We start from the raw sequence: 25,910 nt of genomic DNA, 5'->3' as shown, positions 1-25,910 counted from the left end.
AGCTACCAAGCCCCTGACAACTCAAGGCCCGTATTTTAAACAGTTCTGCTTATCTTATTCTAGCTTATCTTAACATGTGCGCGATTCTCCTGCTAAACAAAGCTCTAGCCCTCTCTGCGTCTAAGCCACTCGCCCAAGCGACACCACGTAACGTTCTCCGGTTAAGTAGAAATAGCGTGGAAAAAGGTTTTTTTGTTTTCCTTAGTTATTATAAAAAAAAAAATCCCCAACACCCCAACTGGAAAATAACCCCCTCCCCACCTCCCTTAGGAAAAAAAAAAAAAACAAACCACAAACAAACCAAAAAACAAACAGAACAAACCCAAAGAGGGAAGCAGGCAACAGGAGTTTTCAATAGCATCGCCAAGACCCAACACAGCCGCCGGCAGCAGGAGGGCTCGAGCGGATGGATGGCAGCACCAGGGCAGGTTCCGCCACCAACATGTGCCAAAATTTCTCCCCTCCTGCTGCCCCAAACCGTTAGCTTTAGGTTAATACTTCACTAATACTGTCTTACTTCCCCTCTGCCAGTACTGGAGGTCTGGAGATCTCTGCCTTGGCATTGGCTTGGGTAGAAGTGACCCTGTGTGGAGGGGAGAGACCCTGTGGCTGTGACCGGTGGCTCCTACCTACTCCGGTGGCACTGAGCCGGTCACTGCGGTCCCGTACACCGTATCACACCCAAGCCCGCGTGAAGCACATTGCAAAATTACATACCCCTTTCCCAAGCCCCGGCAACGCTAGGCGAGCCCTCAGAGAGGAGCAGGGCAATGGGGAGAGGGGGCTGCGCAGACCCGATAAAAAATTAGCTTAAAAAGTTAAAATGTCCGATACGCACTGGAAACAAGTCAGGCTGCGCTAGGACCCACGTGGGATGCTCCTCCCTCGCCACCCCAGTCCTTGGAAGAGCGAAAGCCTCAGCCCTTAAACACCAGCTCTTCTCCTCCCCGGAGGGGAGCAGCTTCCCGGGGTGGCAGCTGACGCATCCCAGGATTTCTACATGCAAAGCAAAACCCCTCCTGCTGTCGGCCCGGCAGCTTCCTCGTCCCGTGCGGGAGCCGGGGGTCAGTGCGCCGGCTCCCCGTGCACGCGGAAGCGGTAGATGCAGGTGTATTCAGGGTGGCCCCAATTGCTCAGCACCCGCAGCTCCACCAGCTGGTACGTGCCCACGGTGTCACCCTTGGGGAGAGGTAGAAAGAAAAACCTGAGCCTCCGAGAGGGTTTTCAAAAACCTGAGAGCTCTCAAGGGCTCAGAGACCCCAGGGGCCCCGTTTTCTTCTTGGGGTCAGGTGCTACGAGGGCAAAGCACACACTTACCTCCAAGTAAAACGTTTGGATGGGGTCGCCATCATGGTTGTAGGTGAACTGCCCAAGGAGAAGGCCCTCCTCCTCTCCCTCCTCCTTCAAACCCTACGGAGGGGCAGGGAGGCAGAAAGGGAGAACCAGGGGTGATCAGAGAGGGAGACTGAAAGCGATATGAGCACACCCGGGGCGGAAGAGGGAGAAGGAGACGCAAGCACACTTGGCCCCCACTCCTGCTCTTCCAGGCCAAAACAGACAAATGGGGTCAGGGACCAGTGAGGAGGGATGGGGGAAAGATCAAGAGTTATACCTACTCAATCCCCTCTCCCCCAAAACCCTTCCTGAAACCCGGTGCTCCCCCTCTGCCCCCTAGTACTGCTTCTTCTTATCCTCTTCAGGATAAGAGCAACCCCCCGGAGCACCCCACAGCCAGGTATGGGGCTTGCTAGCCTCCACCATGGCACCCCCTCCCACCCTGCCCCCCCCACTCCTCCCTTGGGTCCGGGCTGGGGCACTCACATAGACAGCGAAGTCCTTGGGGGCGCTGGGGATGGTCCCCTGGGGTGAGAGGGCTTTTGGGATGTGCTCCAGCGTCACGGCTGTGGGGCGGATGATGCCAGAGAGGCGGATGATGGCAAAGCCCTGGGACCCACGAAACGCCCAGCAGTTCCCAGGGTTGACGTCTGGCTACGAGCGCAGGAGGGAGACACCAGCAATGTTATCACCACCAGCGGATCTTCCTCCCTCGCCTGACAGCAGCCTGGCCGCTTGCTTGGAACAACAGCGAGAGCCCAATAAAACCCACCAAGCCCACCCAAGAACCAGCCCGGCCCGTCCTCCCCCTCAGTGGGGTCTCGCCCCGAGGGTGCCCACCTGCAAGATGACACGGGGGGACTGCGAGTGGTACCACAGGGGGATGCCGAACAAGCTCAGCAGCGCTGTCCGCGTCTCGTAGGTCTCCGAGCAGCGGGTGTTGATGACGCTGGCCCCTGGTACGGGGAGGGGACGGCGGCAGGTAAGGTGCGTGCCAGCACCCCGGGGTCCCCTCCACAGGATGGCTGGCTCATCCTGGGTGGAGGAGAGCCCACTACCACCTACCTGCTGACTCCAGAGCGTAGTCAACCATCCCCACGCGGTCCTCGCTGTAGCGCCTCAGGGCCTGGCCCACGATGAGATGCACTTGCTGCAATGGGAGCAGAGGGCACGAGAGGGGTGAAGGGCCAGGGGCAGGCGTCCTGCCCGCTGCCCACCTCCACCCTGCGGGGATGGAGAGGGCACAAGGACCTTCCCACAAAACAGCCCAGGGATGAATCACCGTGACAAAAACAGGACGACAGGCATTTGGCTGGGAAGCCTCGTTAGAGGTTGCTAAAAATACCCCAGACGAGAGAAGCTGTGCAATGAAGGGGCAGCACCCAGGCACACTGGGCTCACCCATCCCCATCCCGAAAGAGGGGCTGGCCCCAGGGCAGGAGGGGCATCCCCCAGCAGGTACCAGACACAACTTGACAGCCCACCCAGTCCTCCCCAGCATCCTCCTGCCCCATTCCATAGGGTTGACGGCAGCTCCCCCCATCCAGAAAAGGGGGAGCCGGACAAAGCACCCTTCTGGAGCCAAACCCAGCCCCAGGAGCTGGGACTCTGCAGCACCACTGTGGGTTTGAACTTTACGGCGTGCACGAAGCTTGCGCAGACTGCAGAGACTGCTAATCCCAGCTTGATCCCTCCCTCCACTACCTCCACAGGGAATTGCCAACAACTCTTTCCAAAGCAAGCAGGCTCATTTTTTCCCTTGGTGTCATTCTGCTGAAATGCTTTGCCCCAAATGACTCAGCGGTGCTGCTGAAGGACGGGGTAAGCAAGATGCTCACCTCGTTGCCACCCTGCTGTCACCCAGAAGCCCGGCTGGTGCAAGATGCACGAGCAGAAACTCAGATTTTAAGACAGCAAGCGCCTCGCAGGCGTGCAGGTGTTGCCACCTGTGACCCCAGCCCAGGCAGGGCACAGGTACAGCCCAGGGGAGGCTGGAGGCAGCAAAGGGATGGAGGAGTTTCAGGGATGCTCTTGTCACATGGGATGTGAGCCCAGGATCCATGTCCCAGCTGTAATGGCTGTCCCCGTGGCTCAGACAGCTGACAGGCACTTGTGTCAGCTCCCCCCGACACCCCACAACCCCATGCCTGTGGCCACCACCATGTCCCTGGGCCTCAGGCCAGATCTCACCTCCTCTGTCACCCCTGCAGTCCCCCCTTGCTGCAGGGCCATTCTCATGCCGGCCTGAGCATCCCGCGCTGACAGCCTCCTGTCCTCCAGGACTCTGGCCAGAATCTTGCGCTCCAGAGCCTGGAGCTCCGCTTGCAAATCTTCCCGCTGGAGGACAAGGCTGGTGGCACCATCCCGCTGGGGCTGCGACAGGAACCGGCTGATCCACGCTGGGAACTGCGCTTCCACCTGAAGTGTTGGGCACAGCACTCAGCCCCGGGTCAGGGACCCTCGCGCTTCCCTCTGCCAAACAGGGTGGGGACCGGGGAACTCACGTCAGCCCGCACCGCCTTCAGCTGCTCCAGCATCCCCTCCACGTGCTTCCCCATCACCTCCTGGTCTGACTTGAGGCTAGCCAGCTCTCTCCTCAGCGCTGCCACCTCCTGCTCCAGCTTGCCCACCTCCTGCTGGAAGCTCCCTCGCAGGCCCTCCTGCGCTGAGCTGTGCCAAAAGTCAACGAAACCTTGCGCCCAACAGTCCCAGCTCCCCTCTGTGACCCCGGGAGGAGGTTCATCCCCCATCGCCTACACCCAACCCCATCTCAAGCCCCAAACAGTTTTGATTCCTGTGGCAATGACCTCTTCTACAGCATCCCACAGGAAAGCATCCCCAGCTCACCCCTTGGCTGAAGTTCCCCACGCTGATGCAAAACGGCAGTGGCGAAGGTCATTTGCTGCAATCGCCCTTTGAGCCCTGCTGCCAGCCAGGGCACTTTCTCGCTGACGTACCCACATATCCATCCCTCCTTTTCCCTCCAAGACTGTTACCTCTCAACCTCTCCTTTGCCCCGAGCAAACCAGACCCGAAAACCCCCTTAAGTCTCGCTGCGGGGATTCCACCCTGCTACCTGCCTGCCCCTAACAGAGCGGCGGCTCTGCCCGGGCAGCCAGCGTTACCTCTGCCACTCCGCGTTCAGCTCCAGCAAGCGTGCCTCCATCTCCTGCCAGGAGAAGGGGAAGGGGTGAGACCTGCGCCGCCACCAACGAGGACGTCCTGTCCCGGGTACCACTGCATGCTCAGGCCCTTACCCGAGAGGCTTGTGCCATCTTCCCCAGGCGCCCGTCTACATCCCTCTGCACCTGGGCTCGGAGGGCATCCAGCTCGCCCTGCAGGGTGAGGAACAGGGGGGGCAACATCAGAGCCCGATCCCGCACGTACCCACCTCCCCGCATGCCCCCCGCGCTCCTCACCTGGAGGTGGCTGGTCATGTCGGTGCGGAGGTGCTCCTTCAGCCCCGCGTCCCGGCGGCTCACCAGCCCCTCCAGCAGCACCAGGATGTCCCCCGGGGGTGGCTCTCCCCCCGCCGCCACCGCTGCCGCCCCCCGCCGCAGCTCCCACCGCAACACCTCGGCCTCCAGCGCCTCGAAGCGCTTCTCCAGGGCCTGGAAGCGAGCCAGCAGCCGGTGCTCCCCTCGCAGCCCCTGCGGTGGCAAAGGCACAGCACCATGCAGCCCCCCGGGGAGGTGTGGACCCCCAGGAGGGGGGGTGAAAGGGGACCCGGGCCACCCAGTCCCCAGGGTCAGTGGCATCTTATTCATCTGCTGCTTCCTAAGAGATGGCATATGCTCCCCCTGCTCCAGCCTGGGGACACCCTGAGAATGAGATGGCCACAAGCTGGGAGAGCCATTTCCACCAGCATGCAGCCACCATCTGCCTTGGCTTCCACCACTTCCCCATCCCCTGGAAGGGCTCCTTCAGCTATGGACCACACTGTCCCAGTCCTCCCCATGCAGCACCTACCCCACCTGTGCCACCACCGCACCTTCACCGAGGCTCACCTGGTCCAGCGCAGTCAGGTCCCCTGTGCCAGGCACATCGGAGGAGGAAAGCTTTCCGGCTCCCCACCACGGGAACGTGGGGAGGCTGAGCGTCGACAGCCCATACGGGTAGAAGTACCAAGCTCCTGGGCAGGCGGAGGGATGAGATGGTTAAAACAGCAGGCTGGTAGTGGACCATAGCGGGGGACAGGGTAGACATGCCAAGGCTCAGCCATCAGCGTCACTTGGGGTAACCAGGAGGCCCCAGCACAGGGGTACAGGTGCACAAGGGTACCAGGAGCCACGAGCACTGAGCTCGGGGCCATCTCAGCCCAACCCCTGGGAACGGCAGTGGGACACTCTGCACCACCCCATATCTCAGGACAACAGATCGAGCTGAGCCGACTCACCATAGGCAGCAGCAGCGAGGAGCAGGAGGAACAGCAGCAGGAGCAGGGACTTCTTCAGCCGTGGGTAACGCCTGGAGCAAGGAGAAGAACAAGGTGCCTGTAGGACAGCAGCCGACTTCCCCCACCGCAGTGCTCCTCTGGATGGGGGCCAGAGGGAAAGCAAAGCCCAGACGGGCTTTGGCACAAGACACCCACCCCACACGTGCCAGGCTCCGTGGGGCACCCCCTCTCCGGGGTCCTGCAGGTTTTCCCCACGCCTCCCCCATCCCGGTGTCCTGCCACCACGGCTCACCTGGAGAGGGGAACGCGGCCCAGGTGGGGAGCCGCGCCAGTAAGGCGACGCCAGGCAGCTGCCAGCCCCGAAAACAGCCACCCCATGAACCGAACTGCCAGGAGAGAAACCGAGCCTCAGGCAGGGTCACAGCAGAGATGTCCCCTCTGTCCCCAAGGATGCTCCCACAGGGGGATAAAACCCCTCCACCCGATCAGGGAACAGCACGCACGGGGAGATGCTGGCAGGGAAGAAAGGTGCTGCTAAATCCCCCCCGACCAGCCCCCCCACTCACCTGGGGAGGTGAGCACCTGCCAGAGGAAGGAGCCCAGCCGGGAGGCTGCGGTCCTCAGCCCTGACCCAGAGCTACCCTGGCCTGAGTAAAAGTGACCTGGAAAGGAAGCAGCAAGGTAGTAAATCACCAAACGGAGCCTGCATCCCTGCGCATCGTCAAGGGTGACGGCTTTGCAGGGGGATGGCGTGCAGGAGCGGGGCTGGCAGCACCCTGGGGACAGCCAGACGCCTGGCTGGTCCCCCCAGGGACATCACCCCCAGCATCCCTGCCACTACAGAGGGGCTGGTGCATCCCTACCAGCATAGTCATCTTCCGAGGAGTACCCAGAGGAAGAGGCGTAGGTGTCGTACGTCTTGCTCTCCAGCAGCCCGTTGATTTTACTGGACTCAGTGTCCCCTGTGCCTCTTCTCCTCCTGGTAGAGAGCTCCCTGTCTGCCCCCAGAACACAGAGCCCCCCTGAGAAACCACCCACTGCCAAGCCCATGGGGGGCAACGCAGTCAACCAGCGCAGGGGGCTGCCCCAACACCCCTCTAGTGCCCAGGGAGGTCCCCGGTGGCCACAGGAAGGAGGGCTCACCCCAATACGTGCTGCTGTCCAGGGCATCATCCAGCACGGAGCTGCCCAGGGTGGCGAGGCCCCGGCTGCCCCCCAGGAAGGACTCGCTCACCAGGGACTCGCTGTAGTAGGTAGTTTGGGTGCTGGGGGCAGGAGAGAGACGCTTCGTGCTGCCTGATTTCCTCCTGACCGTCCTGCTGTGGGCAAGAACGGGCTCGTCAGCCCGACATGGTTATGGGATAGGGGGGCACGGTGCACTCGTGGAGGAGAAATGGGGAATTCACCCCAATCCTTCAGCCGGCATCACTTCCCTCTGCCCCCCGCCATACTGGATGGTGGCAGGTTTCAGGGGGTGCAACCGCTGCTTTATGAAAGGCCCTCCCGCCCGTACCCGGGCAGCTGCCGGCAGCGCTTCCGCTCACACCGCTGCGGTTTTCCGGCCCGGCACTTGCAGCGCAGCTCCCTCCCTCCCGCCATCGAGCCGGAGGCGGCCACGGCTGGGAGGAGGCACGCAGCCACCCCGAGCCACCCACGGCGGCCTCCTGTGCCAGGGCAGCGGGGGGGACCCAGAGGTGCCGGGGTGGGGCGCAGGGGGCTTTTGCCAGAGCGGGGGCAGCCAGTGCCAAACCTGCCGGTGGCCGTGCCGAAACGCAGCGAGCTTGCCATCACGCTCCCTTCTGCGAGCTGCCCTGATGCCCCCCTCGCCCCGGGGAGGCTCCCGGTCAGTGGTGTGGGATGGAGCGCCCTAGCCCCATTTAGGGTGGAAGGGGGACACGACACCCCCACACACGCTCCTGCACCCCACTAACCTGCCACTGCTCTCCTTGAAAGGGAGCTGCTGGCCCCCCAGCAGGGAGCTGCTGCTGCTGCTGGTGGCGGCATCGTCGTCCCCGGGGTAATAGCGCGCAGTGACGAGGCGCTGGCTGCGGCGGGACATGGCGGCGGCGCGGCAGGGCGCGGCTCACCTGCGCGCCGGGGGGAGAGGAAAGCGTCAGTGGGAGGGGACCCACCCGGAGGGACCCCACCACTGCGGCTGGGGTCTCGGCACACAGAGAAACCCCCTCCCGTGCAGGCGCCCGTAGGGTGGCCGGTGGAGCAGCGCGGCCGCCTCCCCTTACAGGGTTATAAACCCCCTTCCCTTCCCTTCCCTTCCCCTCCCACGCGGGTACCCCCCCCCCCCGCGGGCGGACCGGCTGCCCCGCCAGATCCTCTGCACCCCCCGGACCCCGCACCCGCCGTGCCTGGTTACCCCCGGCCCGAGCCAGCCCGCCCACAACTCCCCGCCCCCCCCAAAACCCACCGCGCCGCCCTACGCAAAACCCACCGGCGAGACGCAGCGAGTGAAAACAGAAGAAGAGCCCCCACCCGAGCCGCTCGGCCGCCGCCGCTCCGCTCCCTTTTGTTTTGCAGGGGAAGGCGGCACCGGCCCCCGCCCCCCCCGGCCCCCCCCCACCCTCGCCGCCGCCGCCGCCGCCCCGCCCCACTGCACCGCGCGCGCGCGCGCCCGCCGGGCCCGCCGCGGGGGAGTCTCCCCTGCTTCCCCCCCCGCCGGGGTCCTCTTCGATATCCCCCTCCCCCTGCTCCTCATTATTTTATTTTATTTTATTTTATTTTATTTTATTTTATTTTATTTTATTTTATTTTATTTTATTTTATTTTATTTTATTTTATTTTCACCGTTGTTATTTGGGGGGGGGTGGCGATGGGGCGGCTATCCCCACCCCGCAGCTGCCCGACAGAGCTGGTCGCCAAAGGCCTCAGCCCCGGGGGGCTCCCCCCGCCATGCCCACCAAGGGCCGCAGGCAGCCCACGCTGCCAGGCCAGGGCAGGTCCCATGGGTGATGTTGCCCAGAACGGGGGCTCCCCAAGGTGCAAGGGCTGTGCCGTCGGCCCCATTTGGGTTTTGCTGGGGTGGCCGGTTTACCAGCCCCAGTGGGTTGGGAAATACACGGTACCCCCACGCACCAGCCAGCAGGGCGGCACGGCCAAACCCGTCCCCGCGGCGTGGGCAGCCCCGCTCGACGCCCGGGCACCCACGCTGACTCCACCGGGCGGGCGGGTTCTGCCGCTCCCCAGGCCCGTGGCCTCAGACACGGCGTTACCATCCCTGTTCCCCCACGGGCGGCCGGGCCGGCTCGGCGGGGGTGTGCGAGCCAAACCCGGCTGCTCCTGTGGGACCTTGAACGCGCGACAGCGCAGCCGGGATCTTGTGCAAACTCGCCGGGCTGAGAAAGCAGCCGCCCTCCCACGCCGTGGTTTCTAAATCTGGTGGCGCCTCGGAAGAAGATTTGCCTGGTGGGGCTCGGCGAGACGGGAGGAACCGGCCGCCTGTGTCCAGACACGGTTCAGGGCAGGGAATGGCCCTGCCGGCTTCGGGTATAGTGGCAAGATGACATTCATAGAAAGGGTTAAAAAACATGAAGCCGGCAAAAGGGGAGTAACCTGTTGCAAAACAGCCCCGAAATCTTTTCCTCACGGTGCCGGGGTTTGGGGCACAAGCCGGGGCAGCGGCAGGAAGACGTGCGGCCAGCGTTGGGGGGGGCACACCCCAACAAGCCCCAATTCAGAGTCCCCAGCCCCGTTGTGTAACACACACAGATCTTCTTTGTCTCTCTTTTTTTTTTTTCCCCTCCCTTTCGAGCTCATTTTTTTGTTCCGGCCTAAATCTCCGCCTGGCTTTTCCAGGGCAGCTCTGCCTCCCACTGTGCCAGCCGCCCCTTTTCACCCTTTCCTGTGGCTTCCCGTCATTCCACGGGTGACCGGCCGGGCCGGAGGACATCTCTCCTCCCGCGGTGGCACCTTTATCTCTGGCCACGCTGACGCCAGCCTGGTGCCCCATCCCAGGGACACCAGCAGTGGCCGTAGCGATGGCACCTGCCCTGGCTGATGTAACCCTGCCGCAGATTAACCCCCCCGGGAGGCTCAGGGGATAAGCTGGGTGCTGAGCCACCGGGCACTAAATAGGGTGCAGGGCCCCAGGTCAATCTGTCCCCTCCCAAGAGCCACTTTTGTCAGTGGGGAAGGAGCCAGTGGTGATTCCCAGGCAATACGGGGGGGTTGCTGGGTGGGAGCGGGGCTCTTACCCGCTACCTGCACCCCTGGTTGCTGTGGCAGAGGTGGTGACGCTGTGGCCGCGGGGGTTTTTGGGTGGGCACGGGAAGAGTGGGGCGGGGACAAGCGGCGAGTTGCTGGGAGCACGTGCCTCAGTTTCCCCATGCTGGCAGTGGCGAGCCTCAGCTCTCTTTTTGGGGGTCACCAGTGGCTCACTGTGCTGGAGGGGGCAGGCGGAGCTTGCCAACTGCTCGAGTTTGGCAGCACTTGCTGCTCAGAAACACTGGGGAAAGGCAGGAAAAATCCCTACCCTTTCCCAAAAGAGTTTGGAGGGATGAAACACGTCCAGGCACACAAGGACAGGCCAGGGCTGGGAAAGCAGCCCCAGCCAGGGACATCCCAGCTTGTGTCTTCTCCACTAGGCCAACCTTTTTATTTAAATACCCTCCCTGTCCCAGCTATCCTTACATCCCGCTTCCCTGGTGCATCACACCGCTGGCTCCGGCGCTGCCAAAAGCCAACGCTACACGGAGTCAGAGCTGCACGCCGGTCCCTGTGTTGCCCTCGGCAGTGCACCAAAACACCCCAGCCCAGCAGGGTACCGAGCCCCCCCATCACCCCCGTGACCCCACATCATCCACCAGCACCTCGTCTGGGCGGGCCACCCCAGCCAGGCAGTGTCCCACCACCGCCAGCACCTTGCCCAGGCGACGGTCCAGCGCCCGCAGGTGGGGCTCGGCCAGGACAGGGGCCAGGGGGTCGGCGGCCAGTGCCTCCCGCAGCAGGTCGCTCAGGCGGTAGGGCTGGGTGGCCAGCAGCTGCAGCCGCAGGTAAGTCGATTTCTTGATGCTGCCGAAGATGAGGAGGGAGAGAGGTCTCAAGCCGGGGTGCCCCTCCATGATGGCAGCTGTGGGACGGGCGGCGGGAGCCCCTTACCTGCAGCACTGCCGGAGCGGGGCCAGGATGGATGGTTCGTCTCGCGAGTGCGTGCCGAAGCTGGGGGGAGAAGCCCGCCGGTGGGCGTCAGGGCGGCATCGTCCCGCTGCTTGGAGCCCAATGCAGGGAGCATTTCGGCAAGACCCGCGGTGTCTGCCCACCCCTTTTCTGGGATTGCTTCCTCCCTGTACCCCTGCTTTACCCGCGGCCGTTGTCCAGGTGGAGCAGGAAAGTGTCGTTCCCAAATTTCTCAAAGGTCTCATAGTGGTGCCGGTCCATGTTGCCTGCGGTGGGGCAACAAATTTGCCATCGGGTGGTGGGCTGGGAGGCGGGAGCAGGGGCGCAGAGCACCCTCCTGGTGCGAGACCGAAACCCAGAGGCCAGGGAAAAGGGCTGGGGGCACCTCTGAGGTGCCCACCTCGTGGCCATGGCCATGGGGGGGACCTGAGCGGAGCCCCTGGGGCCTCCAGGCCCCTTCTCATCCCAGCAGCCCCGTGGAGGGACAACAGCAGCAAATGGAGCAGAAGTAATGGCAAAGGCAGGGCTGGGCAGCCAGGGATGGGGAGGTGGGAAGCTCTCCAAGTCAGATGATGGCGGGGGGACAGCATGGCGAGGACGGAGCGGCCCCGGGGACGAGAGAGGCAGCACGAGCCCTGGGGAGCATCGCTGCCAGCCCCGGCTCCCCAAGGGCTGTATGTGGGCATTTGCCGGGAGGTGCGTCCCGCTCCCAGGGTGTTCAGCTGGGATCTCCCCAGCACCTCTTGTCCTTCGGCTTCTGCCCAGCATGTGTCCTGATGGCACAGCCCTCTGCTCTTGTTTTGGGTACGAGTGCAGCCCTCTGCAACCTGAGCAATGGTTTGGCCAACAAGCCTCACAGGGCGCAGTACTGCGGGGCACGGAGCCATTTGGGCCACTTGGTCCCGAGGGACCCCTGCAGCGCCCAGGGCCGACACAGCGGGGCTCACCCATGAGGAAATCGAGGACCGTCATGTCAATGAGGTCGAGGAGGCGATGGCCCTTGTCATAGGGCGGCGTCTCTCGCACCTGAGCGCAGTAATTGGGGTTCAGCTCCCACCTGTGGGCAGAGGCCAGGGCAGGGGATGGGGCTGTAAGAGCAGCCATGGGGCAGCCCCCTCCCATCCCACAACCCTCGCCCCCCAAGCCCGGCTCACTCAGCCTTCTTGCTCTTGTGGTAGGAGCGGCGCCAGGGGCTGCGCCAGGAGCGGCGCTTGGCCAAGGTCTTGTCGGGCAGCAGGGCGGCCATGGAGCCCTCCAGCCGGTCTGGCTTGCCGCAGAGGGCGTGCTCAGTGGAGCAGTAGTAGGAGCACTCCCCGTAGAAGCAGACGTTGCCCGCTGGCCGTGGGGACAAAGCAAAGTTTGACATGGAGCAGGTGGGCAGCCAGCCTGCTACCTCCATGGAGCACCACCAGCAGGTGGACGGGCAAGGATGCTCCATGCGCCATTGCCATGTGCCACCAGCAAAGCAGTGGCAAGGAAGGCCTTGAGGAGCAGAGCCCCATGGCAGGGGACCTGGTGGGAGCTGGAGCAGCCCCCAAAGAGACAGTTTGCCCTGGTGCAAGGGCAGCCGGCTCCAGGTGAGCTCCATGTGAGAAGATGGATGACATGAAGGCTCACCTGGGGAGATGAAGAAAGTCTTGGCCAGTTTCTTGTCTGTCGTGATGTCACGAATCTCCTTTGTTATATTGACCAAACGGCCAGAAACTGGGGGGATTCGCCGGAAATCCAGGATCCTGGAACAGAGAACTTGGAACCGTTTCTTGCCAACCCTGGCTAGTTTTCACAGTAAGTTATTAAAATCGCTGTGAGATGCAGGTATCCCTCACAACAGGAAGAAGGAGAAGTTTCTCTGCCGCTTCACTGTCACAGGAGCGCAGAGTTGGATGCAAAGCTTGTGTTCACCTGTCCAGGTGGAAGGCTGCAATCTCCGCGTTATGCCGCTCAAAGTCTGAGAAGTAGAAGAAGTCAATGGGGGTCTCCTGGTCCCGGGTCTGTCTGGGAGGAGAGGGGAGGGTGGGGGCAATGGCCATGGATGGGGTCACCCCAAGCGTGGGCTTGGCTCCAAACCAGCCCTCACCTTGTGTCCCTGGTGCCACTGGAGACACAGCCAGACCCAGTCTCCTCCAGTCACCCCCTGCTGGGTGGTGCAGCCCTAAATCCCCCAGCCAGGCCCTCACACACACCCTGCTCCCAACCCCAGAGCTGGGAAGCCCTCATGGACTGGAGGGTCCTGGATGGTCCTCATGGACCATCTTCCTCTTTCCACCACTGGAGGTCACTACCCCATCACAAGCTGCGCCCAGCCTGCTGCAAGCACCACCAGGGAAGGCGAGGGGAAGGGGACCATCCTGCTCGCCTCAATTTGGGAACCGAGGTGCTGAAGCGAGGCAGCGCACGAAGCATTTCTCTGTTTCTCCCTCTGTGGTCTCGTCCGGCCACTCCTTGCTGCTTAACGGGACCGTGTGGGTGGGGTACAGGGTTGTCCCCGTCTTTACTCACTTCATGGGCTTGAAGAGGGCCTGCCCGTAATTTGGGAACGTCATGATGAGCTTAAGCTGCGTCCCGCCGGACTTCTGGACTGAAACGGGGCACACAGGGATGAGGTAGGTGGGCAGCAGGCAGTGGAGCAGGGGTGCGGGCAGGGGCGCAGGCAGGGAGGTGGTACCTGAGCTGACAATCCTCTGCGTGGCCAAGTCCTGGAGGAGGGTGGGCATCAGGGGGTCCTGGCGGGGGTACAGCTCAAAGCGGTTGATGCCAACGTGGAATTTGAGCCAGGTGGGGTAGGTGTCATAGGCCGTCTTCCCTGTCGGGAGGAGCGTCTCGGCTTTACTGCTGCTGACCCTGCAGCCCAACAGCCACCGCCACCCCAACAACAATGACAGCGTTTAGTTGGGACAGGACAGGTCCCGCATCCCCAGGCCCCTCCCGGAGCCAGCGCATGGAGCGTGACATGGAGGGAAGGCCCAGCATAAGCTCTGGATGGTGTTGAAACTCCCTGTCCCATGCACCCTCTTTGGGGCTCCTGGCACCTGGGCAGATCCCACCCATGGCTGGTGGCCAGGGAGACCCACAGGCATTGCTGGAGGGGGCTTGGTGGCTTCCCTCACATCCCCCGCAGAAAAGCTATGGGCTGATTCTGCTCCTCTCATCCGTGCCTTTATTTGCCTGCCAGAGCAGCTCATTGCATTGTATTTCCCCCAGGGATTAGCTCCCGGGAATACAACCGGCTACACACACCCATGTGCTCACTGGGGACATACACATGTCTGTAAAAGTGGGGTGGAGAAGCAGGGGCTTCCCAGCCATCCCCAGCACCCACCTGAACTCCCACCCTCAATGTCCTGTTCCCTGTGGATGGGCTTATCGCACACCCCTGATTTCCCCAGGGGTGTGATTAGTTTGGGTTAGCACTATCCCTATCACTGTGCCTCTTGCAAATTTGCAGTTTGTTGGCATTCAAGGGGGGCTCCTGGGGGTATCTGCCCCCCTCTGCACCGGCGCCCACCGGCACTGCAATGGGACAGTCCAGCCCAGGGCATCTATAAGCCAAATCCACATCTCCCTCTCTAGGAAAATGCAGATTGTGCCCCAATTTCAACCAACCAGACCCATCTCCTGTGGTTATCCTTAGGCAAGGTGGTCCCCAGAGACAAGACAAATGCCCAGTTGTAGAAACCATCTCTGAAACCAGCTTTTATTCTCCCCCAATTTTAGCAGCCATCACATTTGGAAGGTGTGCTTTCCATAAGGAAGCTGCTATGTGTTATTGACGCTAAAGCTTTTAATATCTTCCCTCCTAATTAGAGGTTAGTAGTCCAGTGATAAAAATAGGCGGCTGGCGGTGGTGAGCTCACCATATGGCTGAGCCTAAAGAGGTCAGGTGGTGTCCTGCAAAACGCAGGACGGGAATGGTCTCACGGTTAGAGGTAACGTACATTGCAGGCGTTGCATCCCCGACGTGTTGGGAGAGGGGAATAAAACTGGTTAGAAATAACTGGAGTGGGGACTTCCTCATACACAGAGAGAGAGACCAAAGGCTAGAGTCTGCGTTGGGGGAAGAAAGGAGCTGAGGAGGTGACCTAAAAGATATCCTACATAATAGTATGAAAAATTCAAGGCTCTCCTTTGGCTTTGCCAGAAAGCAAAGAAAGAGCAGCAGCAGCAGCAGCCCAGAAATTCAGGGCTAAGAGAGGATTTGAGGTGCAAGAAGAGCTCGCTCAGCAAGCGGGGCCCCTCCGGGATGGGATGCTGATCTACGCAAGGAAACAACGTGTTTGCTCCCTGCTGCTTGTCCCCTCATACCCACGTATCCCCCAAAAGCAAGCCAGGGCTGAGCTCGCTCCTCACCATTCGTCACTCCCGCTGCTGCGCAGGCTGAACTTCTCCATGGGGTTGATGACAAACAGCTTGTCTTTCTCCATCACCTCCGGGACGGGGATGTTGTAAAGAGGATGCTCGAAAAGTGCTGCCAGCTTTGATCCCTTGGTCCGGCCTAGATTGCTGTCTCCGCGCTGGCGCTGGACCTCTGGCTCTCCAGCCTTCGCTCGCAGCCCCACTCCCTGCGGCTGGGAGCGTTTCTCCAAGGAGCCGTTGCTGCCACTGAAATCCTGAAGGATGCGCAGGCTCAGCTTTTTGGGGCCGGACAGCATGGGGCTGCCTGATGGAGCACCCAAGGCTTTCGGTGCTTTTGCATCACAGCCACAGGGCCTGTGGGCTGCGGGGAGAGCCAAATCCATCGCCAGGTGCGCCAGGAAGGCCAAAAGCAGGAGAAAGAGAAGGCCGACTCTAAATTTCCTTTGGAAAAGTGTTTGTAGCTGGCGCCGCATCCTTCCTTGCCCGAGATGCTCAGCAAGGGGTAGACACCCACCCGGGGCTAAAAAAGTTGGTGCGGCCACGGCCTCTGTGCAAAAATAGGACAGAGGCGTCCTCAATTTAGAGCATCACAGCAAAAGAGCAACGGGTGCACGAGCAGAGTCACAGGAAAGCTCTGTCACCGTGGCACCTTGTGGGGCGATGCTGCCGGGCTGGCAGCGGGACGGGGCGGGAGGTTGCAGTGGGGTTTATCAGCGCTGATAAGGGGCGAGCTGGCACCACCAAGGTTAGCGTGAATGGGGCAAGTTCCAAATCAATAGCTGCAAGGCTGGCTCGGGGACAGCGATGGTGGCGGATAACCCCCACGCTGTCACCCGTACAGGGCTGCCGGACATGTCTGGGTGTACAGGGTATTAAAGTGGTTCTGCCCCTCTGCAGCACCCCCCCGGCACAGCACTACGCAGCCCCGTTCCCCACATCCATCATAGCCGCACACTCATGATCCAAAAGAGTTTTTCTCCTGCTGCTCAGCCAGAGCAATATTATTACCCTCCCCCACCCATTCAAAATCACTTGTACTCAACCCCCCTTTCAAAAACCACTCAAATTAGGTAAAACAAAGGGGATGTGAGTATCAGCATGGCTGGGAGGGGAAAAGCTGGGCTGTCAGTGCAAGGAAGGGCTGCCAGGCAGGTGAGGTTCACGGGCAGGGATGCTCCCAGGGCCTCAGAAGCAGGCAGAGGGGACAGGCAGGCAGGGTTGGGGACACTGCCTGCTGCCTTGGGCATCGGCACAGGGGGGCAGTGGGACCCACCAAGCACTGGGGAGGACTGGCAGCTTGTGGAAGGGAAGGGCAGCCCATTTTTACAAGAAATTCACTTTTCCAGTGACACCCAAAGATGCAGAGCTGGGCTGTGTGGGCAAAACAGCTGGTGACTTGTAGGGAGGGAGCTTTGGATTTATTGAGGGACGGAGAAGCATGGGACCACCCGCAAAAAGCCTGGGAGCTTGGGTACAGAGTCCGGAGCGATGTTTTTCCTCTTTTTGGTTTCCCAAAGGATGCAGAGGGCATGTGAAATCCCGGACACCACCCAGTCCTTCCTTGCTGCGTGATATACCAGCAATCAGCTTGGACATCCTCCCTCCAAGCCAGGGAGGGTATGATGAGTGGTGGGCAGGAGGGGGTATGCTGGAGACCCCCTCCTCTGCTGCCATCCCTGCACCACCCTCTTGCTCGTGCTGCCCTCTCCACACCATCCCGTGCCAGCTCTGTCCATACTGGGCTCAGCCCCCCCCCCAGGCAGTGCAGCGAGAACACGGTGTTCCCGGTGTTCTTGGCTCATCGTGTCCCACGGCACGACAGTTGCCTGGAAACCGTCTCCGACTGACACCATCAGTCGCCCCAGATTCAGCCAGCCCTGCGTTCCCTTCCCCGTGCCTTGTACTAACAAGATGGCCGATGGGAGCCGGGGTGAACGGGGAGGAGGAAGAGGAGAGCTTTCCAGCCTGGCTGGCGAGCTTGAAGCCCTGCAGAAGGAGCTGGGCGGAGGGGAGCAGATGGCTTCCCCCAGGGAAGGGAACACGGCGTCTTGCTCTGGGAGGTTTGCTGGATCCAGTCCGGACATACAGTTTGGAAAGAAGGCGCCTAGGAGGGGTTGTAGCTGGAACATGGGATCATTAGGTCATTGCTTAGCAAAAAAACCAAAACACCAACAAAAACCAAGTGCTAACCGCTCACATCAAAGGAGCTGGGCTCAGCTCCCGGAGCAGAGCCACAGATTTCTTTATTCCAGAGCCAGCCCTGGGAGAGCGAGGGGAGAGGGAGACCCCTTCCCTCCTTCCAGTGCCCCAAACCAGCTCCAAACTGGGTTGGGGGGGATAGAAACCTCGCTCCCACATCCTAGAGAGAGACGGGGACAGGGACCCTATGGGCTGAAGCCACCCTGCTGACGCAGAGTCCTACCCCCTGCCCGGATTTAGCATCCCATTGGAACGTGGAGGCAGGGGCCTGGGGGGCACTTGCCACCCCTAGCACTTCCACACCAGCATTAAATATTAACAAAAAGATTTTTCAGCGAGTCAGACACGAGCCCGCAGCAATGGGGAACAGCTGGAGAGCTTCAAAGCCTGCCCCGATTGCCTGACAGCATGTCAACATACCTTGTTGCCATGACATCATCGCAGCAAAGTGGTTGAGTTTGCACCTCTTTCTTCCCACCTCCTTCCCCCCCTGCCCCCACCCAGCTCTTCCTCCATCTTCCCAGCAGGTTCCAGTCACCCTTGGGGTGGAGGAGGAGCCATACATCCTAGGACATTTCCACTGCTGGCACTGAGTCAGACTCCCCAGCAGCTGATAATGATGTTGCCCATCTCCCCTCAGTGGGGAGGGATGAAGTCATGAAGCACAGCCCTTTGAGCTGCTATCGCAGCTTTCCAGGACAGGCAGATAGAAAGGGTCATTTCGGCTGTCACTGATGTATCACCCTGCGTTTTTCATCTCCTTTTCCACATCTGACTCAGCCCGATGCTTTGATGGGTAATGGCAGCGATATGCAGGGGGCAAGAGCTGAGAGGGAGAGGAGAACACAATAGCAATCCACCTGTTGCCAGCTTCCCCAGCTTTCTGCTGAAAATTTGTAAGGTAAAATCCTTCAGAAAGAAACTGTGAGTTTGTAGTCAAAAGCAGACAGGCCCTAGAAGCTCCAAAGCATCAGCTGCAGAGGGGTCTCTTGTGGGAAAACACAGAACAAGGGACCATCTCTGGTCCATGAACCGTACTGCCCCGTACTAAACAAAAATTACAGGCATGCCCAAGAACATGCCAGTTCCACAGCAAAAGGAGGGTGAAAGCCTTTCTTCTAACACACAGGGACCAGCGCAGCATGGCTCAACTCGCAACAGGCAGGAAAATTGATCTGTCCTATTGAACACTTGCCTCAGAGCAGGGGCCTTAACGCACACAGCTGCCTTTCGGGAAGCTGGGGTTTATGTTTTCATGTACAGCGCCAATGATGGGCATGCAAACCAGCTAAGATGGGTTGGCTTCTTCATGGTAACTTCTTGTGGGAAAGCTGTTACCCTTGGGAACAAAAATAGCCTGCTGCTCTCCTGTGAGCCACCTTGCACCTATCTTGAGGGAGTTACAGCGTGGGAGCTAACTTGCTGCAAATTCGCGCCTAGCTCACCTCAATCTGTTTGCACGCTTGTGCTTTGAGAAGGCTGGGGAGTGGTCCGCCTTCGCTTATTGCCGATGCAGGTCATGGAGACATTAGCTTTGGTCATCTGGCAGCCGAAGAGATAACAAACTGGCAGCGAGGCCAAAAGATTGTGTGCTGAGGTAAACAGCTCCCTGTGATCATCTGCAGGTCACCACGACCCTGCAGAGATGCCCATGACCAGTGCGTCTGTGCATATGCACACAACAGTTAATTATTCATTAGTGTGAAAGAGGCATGATTAAAGCGACTATGGTATGGCTGAAGGTATCATCATGCTCCAACACAGAGCATTCCAAAGACACCGGCTTTACCTTTTCCTCTGAGCCTAGAGGAGACAGAAAGTTATGGAAGAGAAAATAAACTCTTCCACCTGCCAGCTGCAGAAAGTGCCAGTCAACAGTGCTATCTTCATGTAAAGGCAGCCAGCTGGAGTGAGGCAGAGTAACCACACCAAGAGATGGCTCAAAGGATTTGGATTCTTCTACGCTGCACAGCGATCCTGACACTGCGGTCCACCGCACAGGGCAGGCATCACGGTACCAACTACCTTATGATACCAGTTATGTGTCCCCCCCCGCCTTACAATTCCCTTCCCCCTGATCAATAAGGAATTATGGGAGAGGGCATCGAGCCCAGCCAGCACAGACAGTCCAAATTTGAAATAATTTCTAGTTGTCTTCATATTACTCCAATTCCTGGCTTATGGAAGAGCTCCTGACATGATGAAATGGAGGAAGGATATGTCTAGCATCACACTGAGGTTCAGAGAAGGAACAAAAGGAATTGTAAGACCCTCCACTAGTTTGATCCACTGCAGGCACTAATGCAGAAAGGTCCTTCAGAATAGAACTATGGGCTAGAGCATGGCCTCTCATAAAACATGAGGTGCCAGTGGTACTGCTGGCGACATTCTGAGAAGAAAGTCTGAAAATCAAGGAAACTGCAAATACGAGACCCCAAAGGTCAGAGCAGAGGCACACTGACTGGGCAGAGGACACAGGTACACTCCCTTGCTGCTACTGCTTAGATAGCTATGTGGACTGAGAACTTTGGCCAGCAGCACTGTGGGCCTGGCAACCTTCCTCAGCATTGTGGCTTGCACTGGTGAAAGGAACTGAACAGGGAGGATGAGTCTCTGGTACCTATGAGTTACCCAGGAAATGTGTGGGATGGAGACTTGTCACTGTCCCCGACCTGAGCCACACCACTGGTTGCTTACTTCTGTGTTTCCTGAACTATTTTCCCTTCTCGTCCTCCACTTTTAGGATTTTCATTTTAGAACACACACAGAAAAGGACATTTAACTAAATTTTTATTGTAAAAACACAGTTCCCCAGGTTTATATAAATAGGCCATATATGTAACGTACGATTACGTTCGTTCCATCCTCCAACACTGACAGCTTTAAAAATGAAACAGGCTAAAAGAACGTAAGTCCAAAAAGACATTAGGTTTCTGACGACCAAGTGATATCTCACATGGAGCCTCCTTTCTCTACCAGCCTCCAAACAAGATGCTGAAAGTACACAGCACTTGCAACACCCCCAACAACTGACAGGGAGGCATTCGAGCCTTATGAAGAGTTCTCACCCACTCCCCAGGCTCCGCCAGCCGCCTGTGTTTTCATGCTATCTCAGTGTGCGGTGGGTGAGAAAGGAGGGGGCAGTTTGCATAGCAACCTCCTACACCCAGGCAGCTCAGCTGTTGTACCCTCCCAGAAGAAATGGGGAAGGGTAAGCAGAGTCCTGCTTCCCTGCGGCTAACACCTCCATGGGCAGCCCAAAGGGAGATCCTTGGCACTGCCAGTTCTGTATGGACATCTTAAAAGGGGGGAAAGAAGGTATTCTTCAGCATTCAGAGAGAGGAGCGACAGGTGCTGGGCAGAGCCATACCACACGGTAGTGGGGAAGGCAGAGAAGAGAGGACATGACGTGAAACAAGTGGGAGGAAAAAAAAAATGAAGCACCTTTTCTCTTTCACTTCCCCCTCCTAGCGCTGCTGTATGGCTCTGCAGCATGTCATGAGATTACCTATTCCCCACCTCCTTCCTGCTTTGGCTCAGACACCAAGGAAAGAGCCACAGACAGATGAGAAATCCTACGAGCAAGGAGAGGACAGCTTAGCAAGTTTATACACACGCAAGCACCAAATATATGTATCCCACAGAACTGTTACATCAGCATGAAAAAAAAATCTTGATGTTTAACTATTAAAAATAAAGCCTCACCTCCAGTTTATACAAAACCCGTCAAAAGAGGAAAAAATCTCTTGTATGCAGCGAGTCTGGGACCTGGCCAGATGTCAGGAGCACTTCCAAACACACACAGCCAGGCTGCCACCAAAGAACATGTACAGCAGGTTCTTCACCTCGTGAGTGATCTCAAAGCCAAAGCCTTCCCCAATCACCACATGCCAGGAGGACCCAAATTTCTTGTCCATCATCTCTTTGATCATCTTGGCAGCACTCTAGAGAATGTTAAGGAGAGTGCAAAGTGAGACAGAGCCAGCAGTGAGTTTTTATGCAAACAACCCCCTAGTCTTCTTCTCTCTTTAACTGGCTACTGAAGCCATGGGCAACAGGTATAGCAGCTGCACTGCAGGAACTGGGAGCTCCCCAGAGCTACGCCCAAGAGTAAAAACAGGTCTCTCTTTTCAGCAGCCTCCAACACAGCAGCTAGGAGAAATTAAAGAACTGCATCTAGCAATCACTCCTCTCATTCACACAGTCTGAAGAAAGAGCTCTGGTTTAGATGCTGATGGAGTTATGCTGGGTGCAGTGAGCATCAGAGGAGATTCAGGTCACTAAGCTGTGGCTATTTTTACAGAAGTAATTTTTTTTTCTCCAGCTAATTATCAAAACGCTGCAACTAGTCTGACTTTTAAAAGGCTCGCTTCTCCCAGATCACACCCTGCTTGATCTAAAAAAGGAGAGAGGAAGATTTTGCAGTGAGGTGTGGTGTCTCAGTAGGATGGGACAGAAGAAATCTCTGGCTTTGTAGCTTTGCCTTGATCCAATACAAAACTGCTCTGTCAACAAGCAGTCTGTGCCCTGCCCACAGAGCAAGGTGTGGTTTCCTTTATTGTTCATTCGCAAAGGGCAACCTTTCCAAAGACCATAACTTGGGCATCACCCCCCATTTTTATGGTCTCAGTAATTTAATTCTGCAGGCTGAAAGCCAAGAGGGAAGGCTTGACATACTGTGCCCAAAGGTTCAAAGACTTTCATGTATCCATCCCCAAAACAAGAATCTCTTCCCCACTCTGGTGGGGACGGCTTTGCTCAAGAGAGGAAGGGTCCATCTCCACACAGTTCTGAACCAAGCCCTCAGGAAACGGGGCATTTTATGAACAGAGTGGAAGCATGTTACAGGCAAGGCAGGACCAGGAAGGAGGTAAGATTTGGGAGGCAGCATCGCTACTAATCTCTGCTTCCTGCAGGAAAGCAAATGCTATTATGGATCTTGCTGACAAAGGGAACTGAATCTGAGATTCAGTGAAGCTCTTTGCCTTCTTTTACCCTTGCTCAGTGTAGAAAGAGATTAACAGGATGTCAGGATCTGACTCCACTCTGCCCTGCACCCTTAGCCCTGCTGCTGCAGGTTCCCTGAGCCGCAGCAACTGAAGGCTGGCCATTTTGGGATTTGGCTAGTACCTCGTTGTTGGTGGCGTATTTCTCACAGGCCGTGACACACAGCTCCATGGCCTCTACACGCATCTCCTCCGGCATGTCTGTGTGCTGGAAAGAACAAACAAGCAAGAGGAACTAAGCAGAAAAAGAAAAGCTGGACACAAGGCAACAGTAAGTAGCCCTTACTTTGCCCAGGCTACAGCAGGGGTCTAGACTGCTGGGCGTGTGCAAGAGGCAGATAGTCCCTGTGACTGTTAATGCTTACTTCAAGGTGGGAAGCATCACAGAGTCATAGAACGGTTTGGGTTGGAAGGGACCTAAAAGATCATCTAGTTCCAATGCCCCTGCCACAGGCAGGGACACCTTCCACTAGACCAGGTTGCTCAACGCCCCATCCACCCTGGCCTAGAACACTTCCAGGGACGGGGCATCCACAACTTCTTTGGGCAACCTGTTCCAGTGCCTCACCACCCTCATAGTGAATAGTTTCTTCTTTATATCGAATCCAAATTTATCCTCTTTCAGTTTAAAGCCATTACCCCTTGGCCTATCGCCAGCAACACAGGCTTGTCCATACAGCAAGCATTTCCACGGTTTTAGAGAACAGTAAATATGAAAATGGCTTACTGCATTACAACTGATCCCTTCGTTCCTTTGTCCCAGCCAATGCAGAATCATTCTCTACCTAACACTGAGACTAGCACTAAGTAAGCACAGCTTAAAGGAGAAGATAAATACATTTGTCAGTTTTTCTGTTATAAGACGAATGGAAAGCATGTTAATACTGCTCCAACCACAGTCCTTAATTATCGCTATAAGCATAACAAAGAAGTCTAAATTACCTAGCCTTCTCCTCCTCGTCTGCTATCTGGCTGGCTAACAAGGTCTTTCTCTCCAGCTCCTCTAGGAAAAAGAGCAAGCTGCATCCAGAACACAGGAGAGGGCTCCAAAGGCAGCATGTTCAGTCTATGAGACTGATCACTTTGCCCCAGGCTTCCCCTGGCTGACAGGGGGAACAACTGTGCTAATGAATTTCCCTGACAGACATCAAGGACAGGGAGAAAGCAGCAGCAGCAACAACTGGGATCCTTCCACAGGACCATCAGTAGGCACATTCTCACAGCAACTACCCAGTGGTAGAAATTCTACTTTGGAAGGTTGGTAAGAATGAAGGTAGCATTTCTTATCTGTAACATTGGTAAATGCGTAATCCATCCTTCTTCTTACCCTAATCAGTGGAAAGCTGTGAAGTCTTTTATAATCAGCCTCCTCCTTTTTCCCCTCCCCGGTGTCTGCCATGGTCCTTCCACAGTGACCCCGAGAAGGGGTGAAGGGGCTGCTTGGAGCTCAGCAAGGTTCTGTAGTGCAGACAGTGGAGAGGAACAAGGCTCTGTGAACACGGGCAGAGCAGGCTCAGCAAGAGTGCTGAAGAGGCCCAGAGGATGCTGTTTAAACAAAAACAAACACAGGAAAGAGAAAGAAAGCTTTGCATTAAAATGGAAGGCAAAGAAAACTATTACAAGAGTATTGTCTCATCTTGGCTACTTACTGTTTCTCTGTACAGTCTTCACCCATTTAAAGAGTTATCTTACAGACCATTAGTGCAAAGAAATTTTAAAAATGTATCATTTTCCATAAATGAGGCTTCAAGAGCATACCACTTTCCCAGAAGCATCAGTCAAGCTTCAGGGAAGAGCCAAGTCAGGGTACAGGTTCCGACAAGAAAGGGGAAAACAATACATCAGCCATTATGTCTATTGATTAATTCCAAAAGGATTTTCCCAGGACGCTATTATCTGCCACGGTTTCAAACTGTGCATGACAAGCAAAGAGTAAGAGTATTTTAGGAACGGGATCAACGTACATGTCTGGATGGAAATGTCTAACAGGAACATCTTGGACTGGTTTGTGCACTTGCTCCTCACATCCCTGAGCATTTGTCAGCTGGGGAGGGCCATATGGGAAAACACTGGACCATGCCTCTGGGCCTAATTACCAGCCAGCCTCTACCTGGGCAACGCAGAGGCACAGCACTGTCTGACTGGCAAATTCATAATATTTCATCGTGGTCTTCCCTCTGGTTCTCTCATGCAGAACAAAGCACCTTCCTCTTCTACCCAGAGGAAGCAAGAAGGATCCCATATTAAAGGGAAAACAAAACAAACATGGTGTCAGGCAACACCACACAAACCAAGCATTTATGCCAAGCATGGACAGTGGCTGGCTAATGCACCAACTCTGACATATCAGCTCTCACATGAGGGACCGTGGGACCTGTAGACAACCCCACCACAAGCTCCACAGAACAGGACAGAACAGCCGCCTTGCTGGCACCAGCCTCCCGCAGCGGGGCAAACCTCAGGTTCCACTTCACTACCCAGCTTCTCCCTGAGACGTGCCCGGGGCCACAGACCAAGGCAGGCCGCCGGGCGCTGCCCCAGGGGCCAGCGGCAGCTTCCCCGGGGAGGAGCTGCCAACGGGTGGCTACATCGCTTAGCAGACAGGGCAGGGAGGCGGTCTGGGGGCAGCCCGCCAGCCGTGGGTCCGGAAAGGCACGCCACAGGCCCGTCGGCGGCCGGAGACGGGGTGGGGTAGGGGGGCAGGGAACGGAGCCACCGGGAACCGGAGGGGTGGGGGAGGGAGGGGCACGGTAAGGACAAGTCCCCACCCCCCCACGGCGGCGGCGGCGGCGGCACCAAGGGGTGCAGAGCACGTGGGGTTACGGCCGAACATGGCCCGAGCGGAGCGCATACCGGAAGCGGCCCCCTCACAACGGCCAGCCGCCCTCAGCCCCATGGGAGGGGGGAAGGAAGGGCTCAGGCAAGCGGCTCTGAGCGGAACAGATGACAGAGAAAAGAGGCCTCCGGGCACAGCCTGGCCTAGCCTCACCTGCGCCGCCGCCACCCGCGCCGCCGCCCCAGCACCGGTTGCTAAGGAAGAGCCGTGCTTGTCGTAGCAACGGGCGCAGGAAATCCCTCCTTCCCCGCCCCCCATTGGGTGTGAGCGCACGGCCCGGCGCGCCTGATTGGAGGCTTGCCTTGCCGGCTATTGCGCGGGGGCTTGCGGCCGCGGGGTGTCCTCGGCGCGCCTGTCTTGGCGCTGCCCACAACCCCAAGTGCCCCCCAACCCCGGTGCCCCCGCGGGGGGCGGCAGCGCCCGCAGCCCGGTGCCCCTGACGGGAAGGGGGGGAGCGCCCGGAGCTGGGGAAGGGGCTGCCAGCACCGCGGAGCGGGGGAGGGCGCCTTAAACAGCCCCGCTATGGCGAGCGGGAAAGGCCCGTAACGCCGGTTCTGCGTGGCCGCAGGAGCCACAGCTGTGCCCCGCGAGTGCCAGGCCGGCCTTCTGCGCCTCCCCTCCGTTGGACGAGCCCGGGGCTGGGTCAGGAGCCGCTGGG

General features: G+C 58.3%; 3 protein-coding genes across 3 annotated transcripts; all 3 read right to left on the bottom strand.

Moving 5' to 3' along the window:
* Positions 1-1,065: 1,065 nt before the first annotated feature.
* SUN2 (Sad1 and UNC84 domain containing 2) lies at positions 1,066-7,790 on the bottom strand (the record flags this gene model as incomplete). Its single annotated transcript, XM_082014319.1, has 17 exons — positions 1,066-1,179; positions 1,318-1,410; positions 1,822-1,989; positions 2,176-2,291; positions 2,401-2,485; positions 3,526-3,753; positions 3,840-4,005; positions 4,461-4,504; positions 4,593-4,670; positions 4,755-4,985; positions 5,343-5,467; positions 5,732-5,802; positions 6,024-6,117; positions 6,298-6,393; positions 6,595-6,729; positions 6,875-7,038; positions 7,654-7,790. The coding sequence occupies 17 exons, from the start codon at positions 7,788-7,790 to the stop codon at positions 1,066-1,068; spliced, it is 2,145 nt and encodes a 714-aa protein (XP_081870445.1).
* A 2,701-nt stretch (positions 7,791-10,491) lies between these two features.
* LOC309405463 (extracellular serine/threonine protein kinase FAM20C-like) lies at positions 10,492-15,684 on the bottom strand (the record flags this gene model as incomplete). The annotated part of the gene is made up of 10 exons (XM_082000232.1): positions 10,492-10,753; positions 10,841-10,900; positions 11,043-11,124; positions 11,806-11,915; positions 12,013-12,193; positions 12,476-12,591; positions 12,761-12,853; positions 13,358-13,436; positions 13,524-13,699; positions 15,206-15,684. The coding sequence occupies 10 exons, from the start codon at positions 15,682-15,684 to the stop codon at positions 10,519-10,521; spliced, it is 1,611 nt and encodes a 536-aa protein (XP_081856358.1). The 3' UTR covers positions 10,492-10,518.
* Positions 15,685-21,189: 5,505 nt separating this feature from the next.
* Positions 21,190-24,087, bottom strand: DNAL4 (dynein axonemal light chain 4; the record flags this gene model as incomplete). Its single annotated transcript, XM_082013134.1, has 3 exons — positions 23,744-24,087; positions 22,541-22,624; positions 21,190-21,354 (listed from the first exon to the last, which is right to left on the bottom strand). The coding sequence occupies exons 1-3, from the start codon at positions 23,813-23,815 to the stop codon at positions 21,190-21,192; spliced, it is 321 nt and encodes a 106-aa protein (XP_081869260.1). The 5' UTR covers positions 23,816-24,087.
* Between the last annotated feature and the right edge of the window lie 1,823 nt (positions 24,088-25,910).

The sequence above is a fragment of the Phaethon aethereus genome, assembly GCF_964289735.1.
Source record: "Phaethon aethereus genome assembly, chromosome: 1".
Taxonomy (NCBI): domain Eukaryota; kingdom Metazoa; phylum Chordata; class Aves; order Phaethontiformes; family Phaethontidae; genus Phaethon; species Phaethon aethereus.
This window is presented reverse-complemented; position numbering and strand designations above follow the sequence as displayed.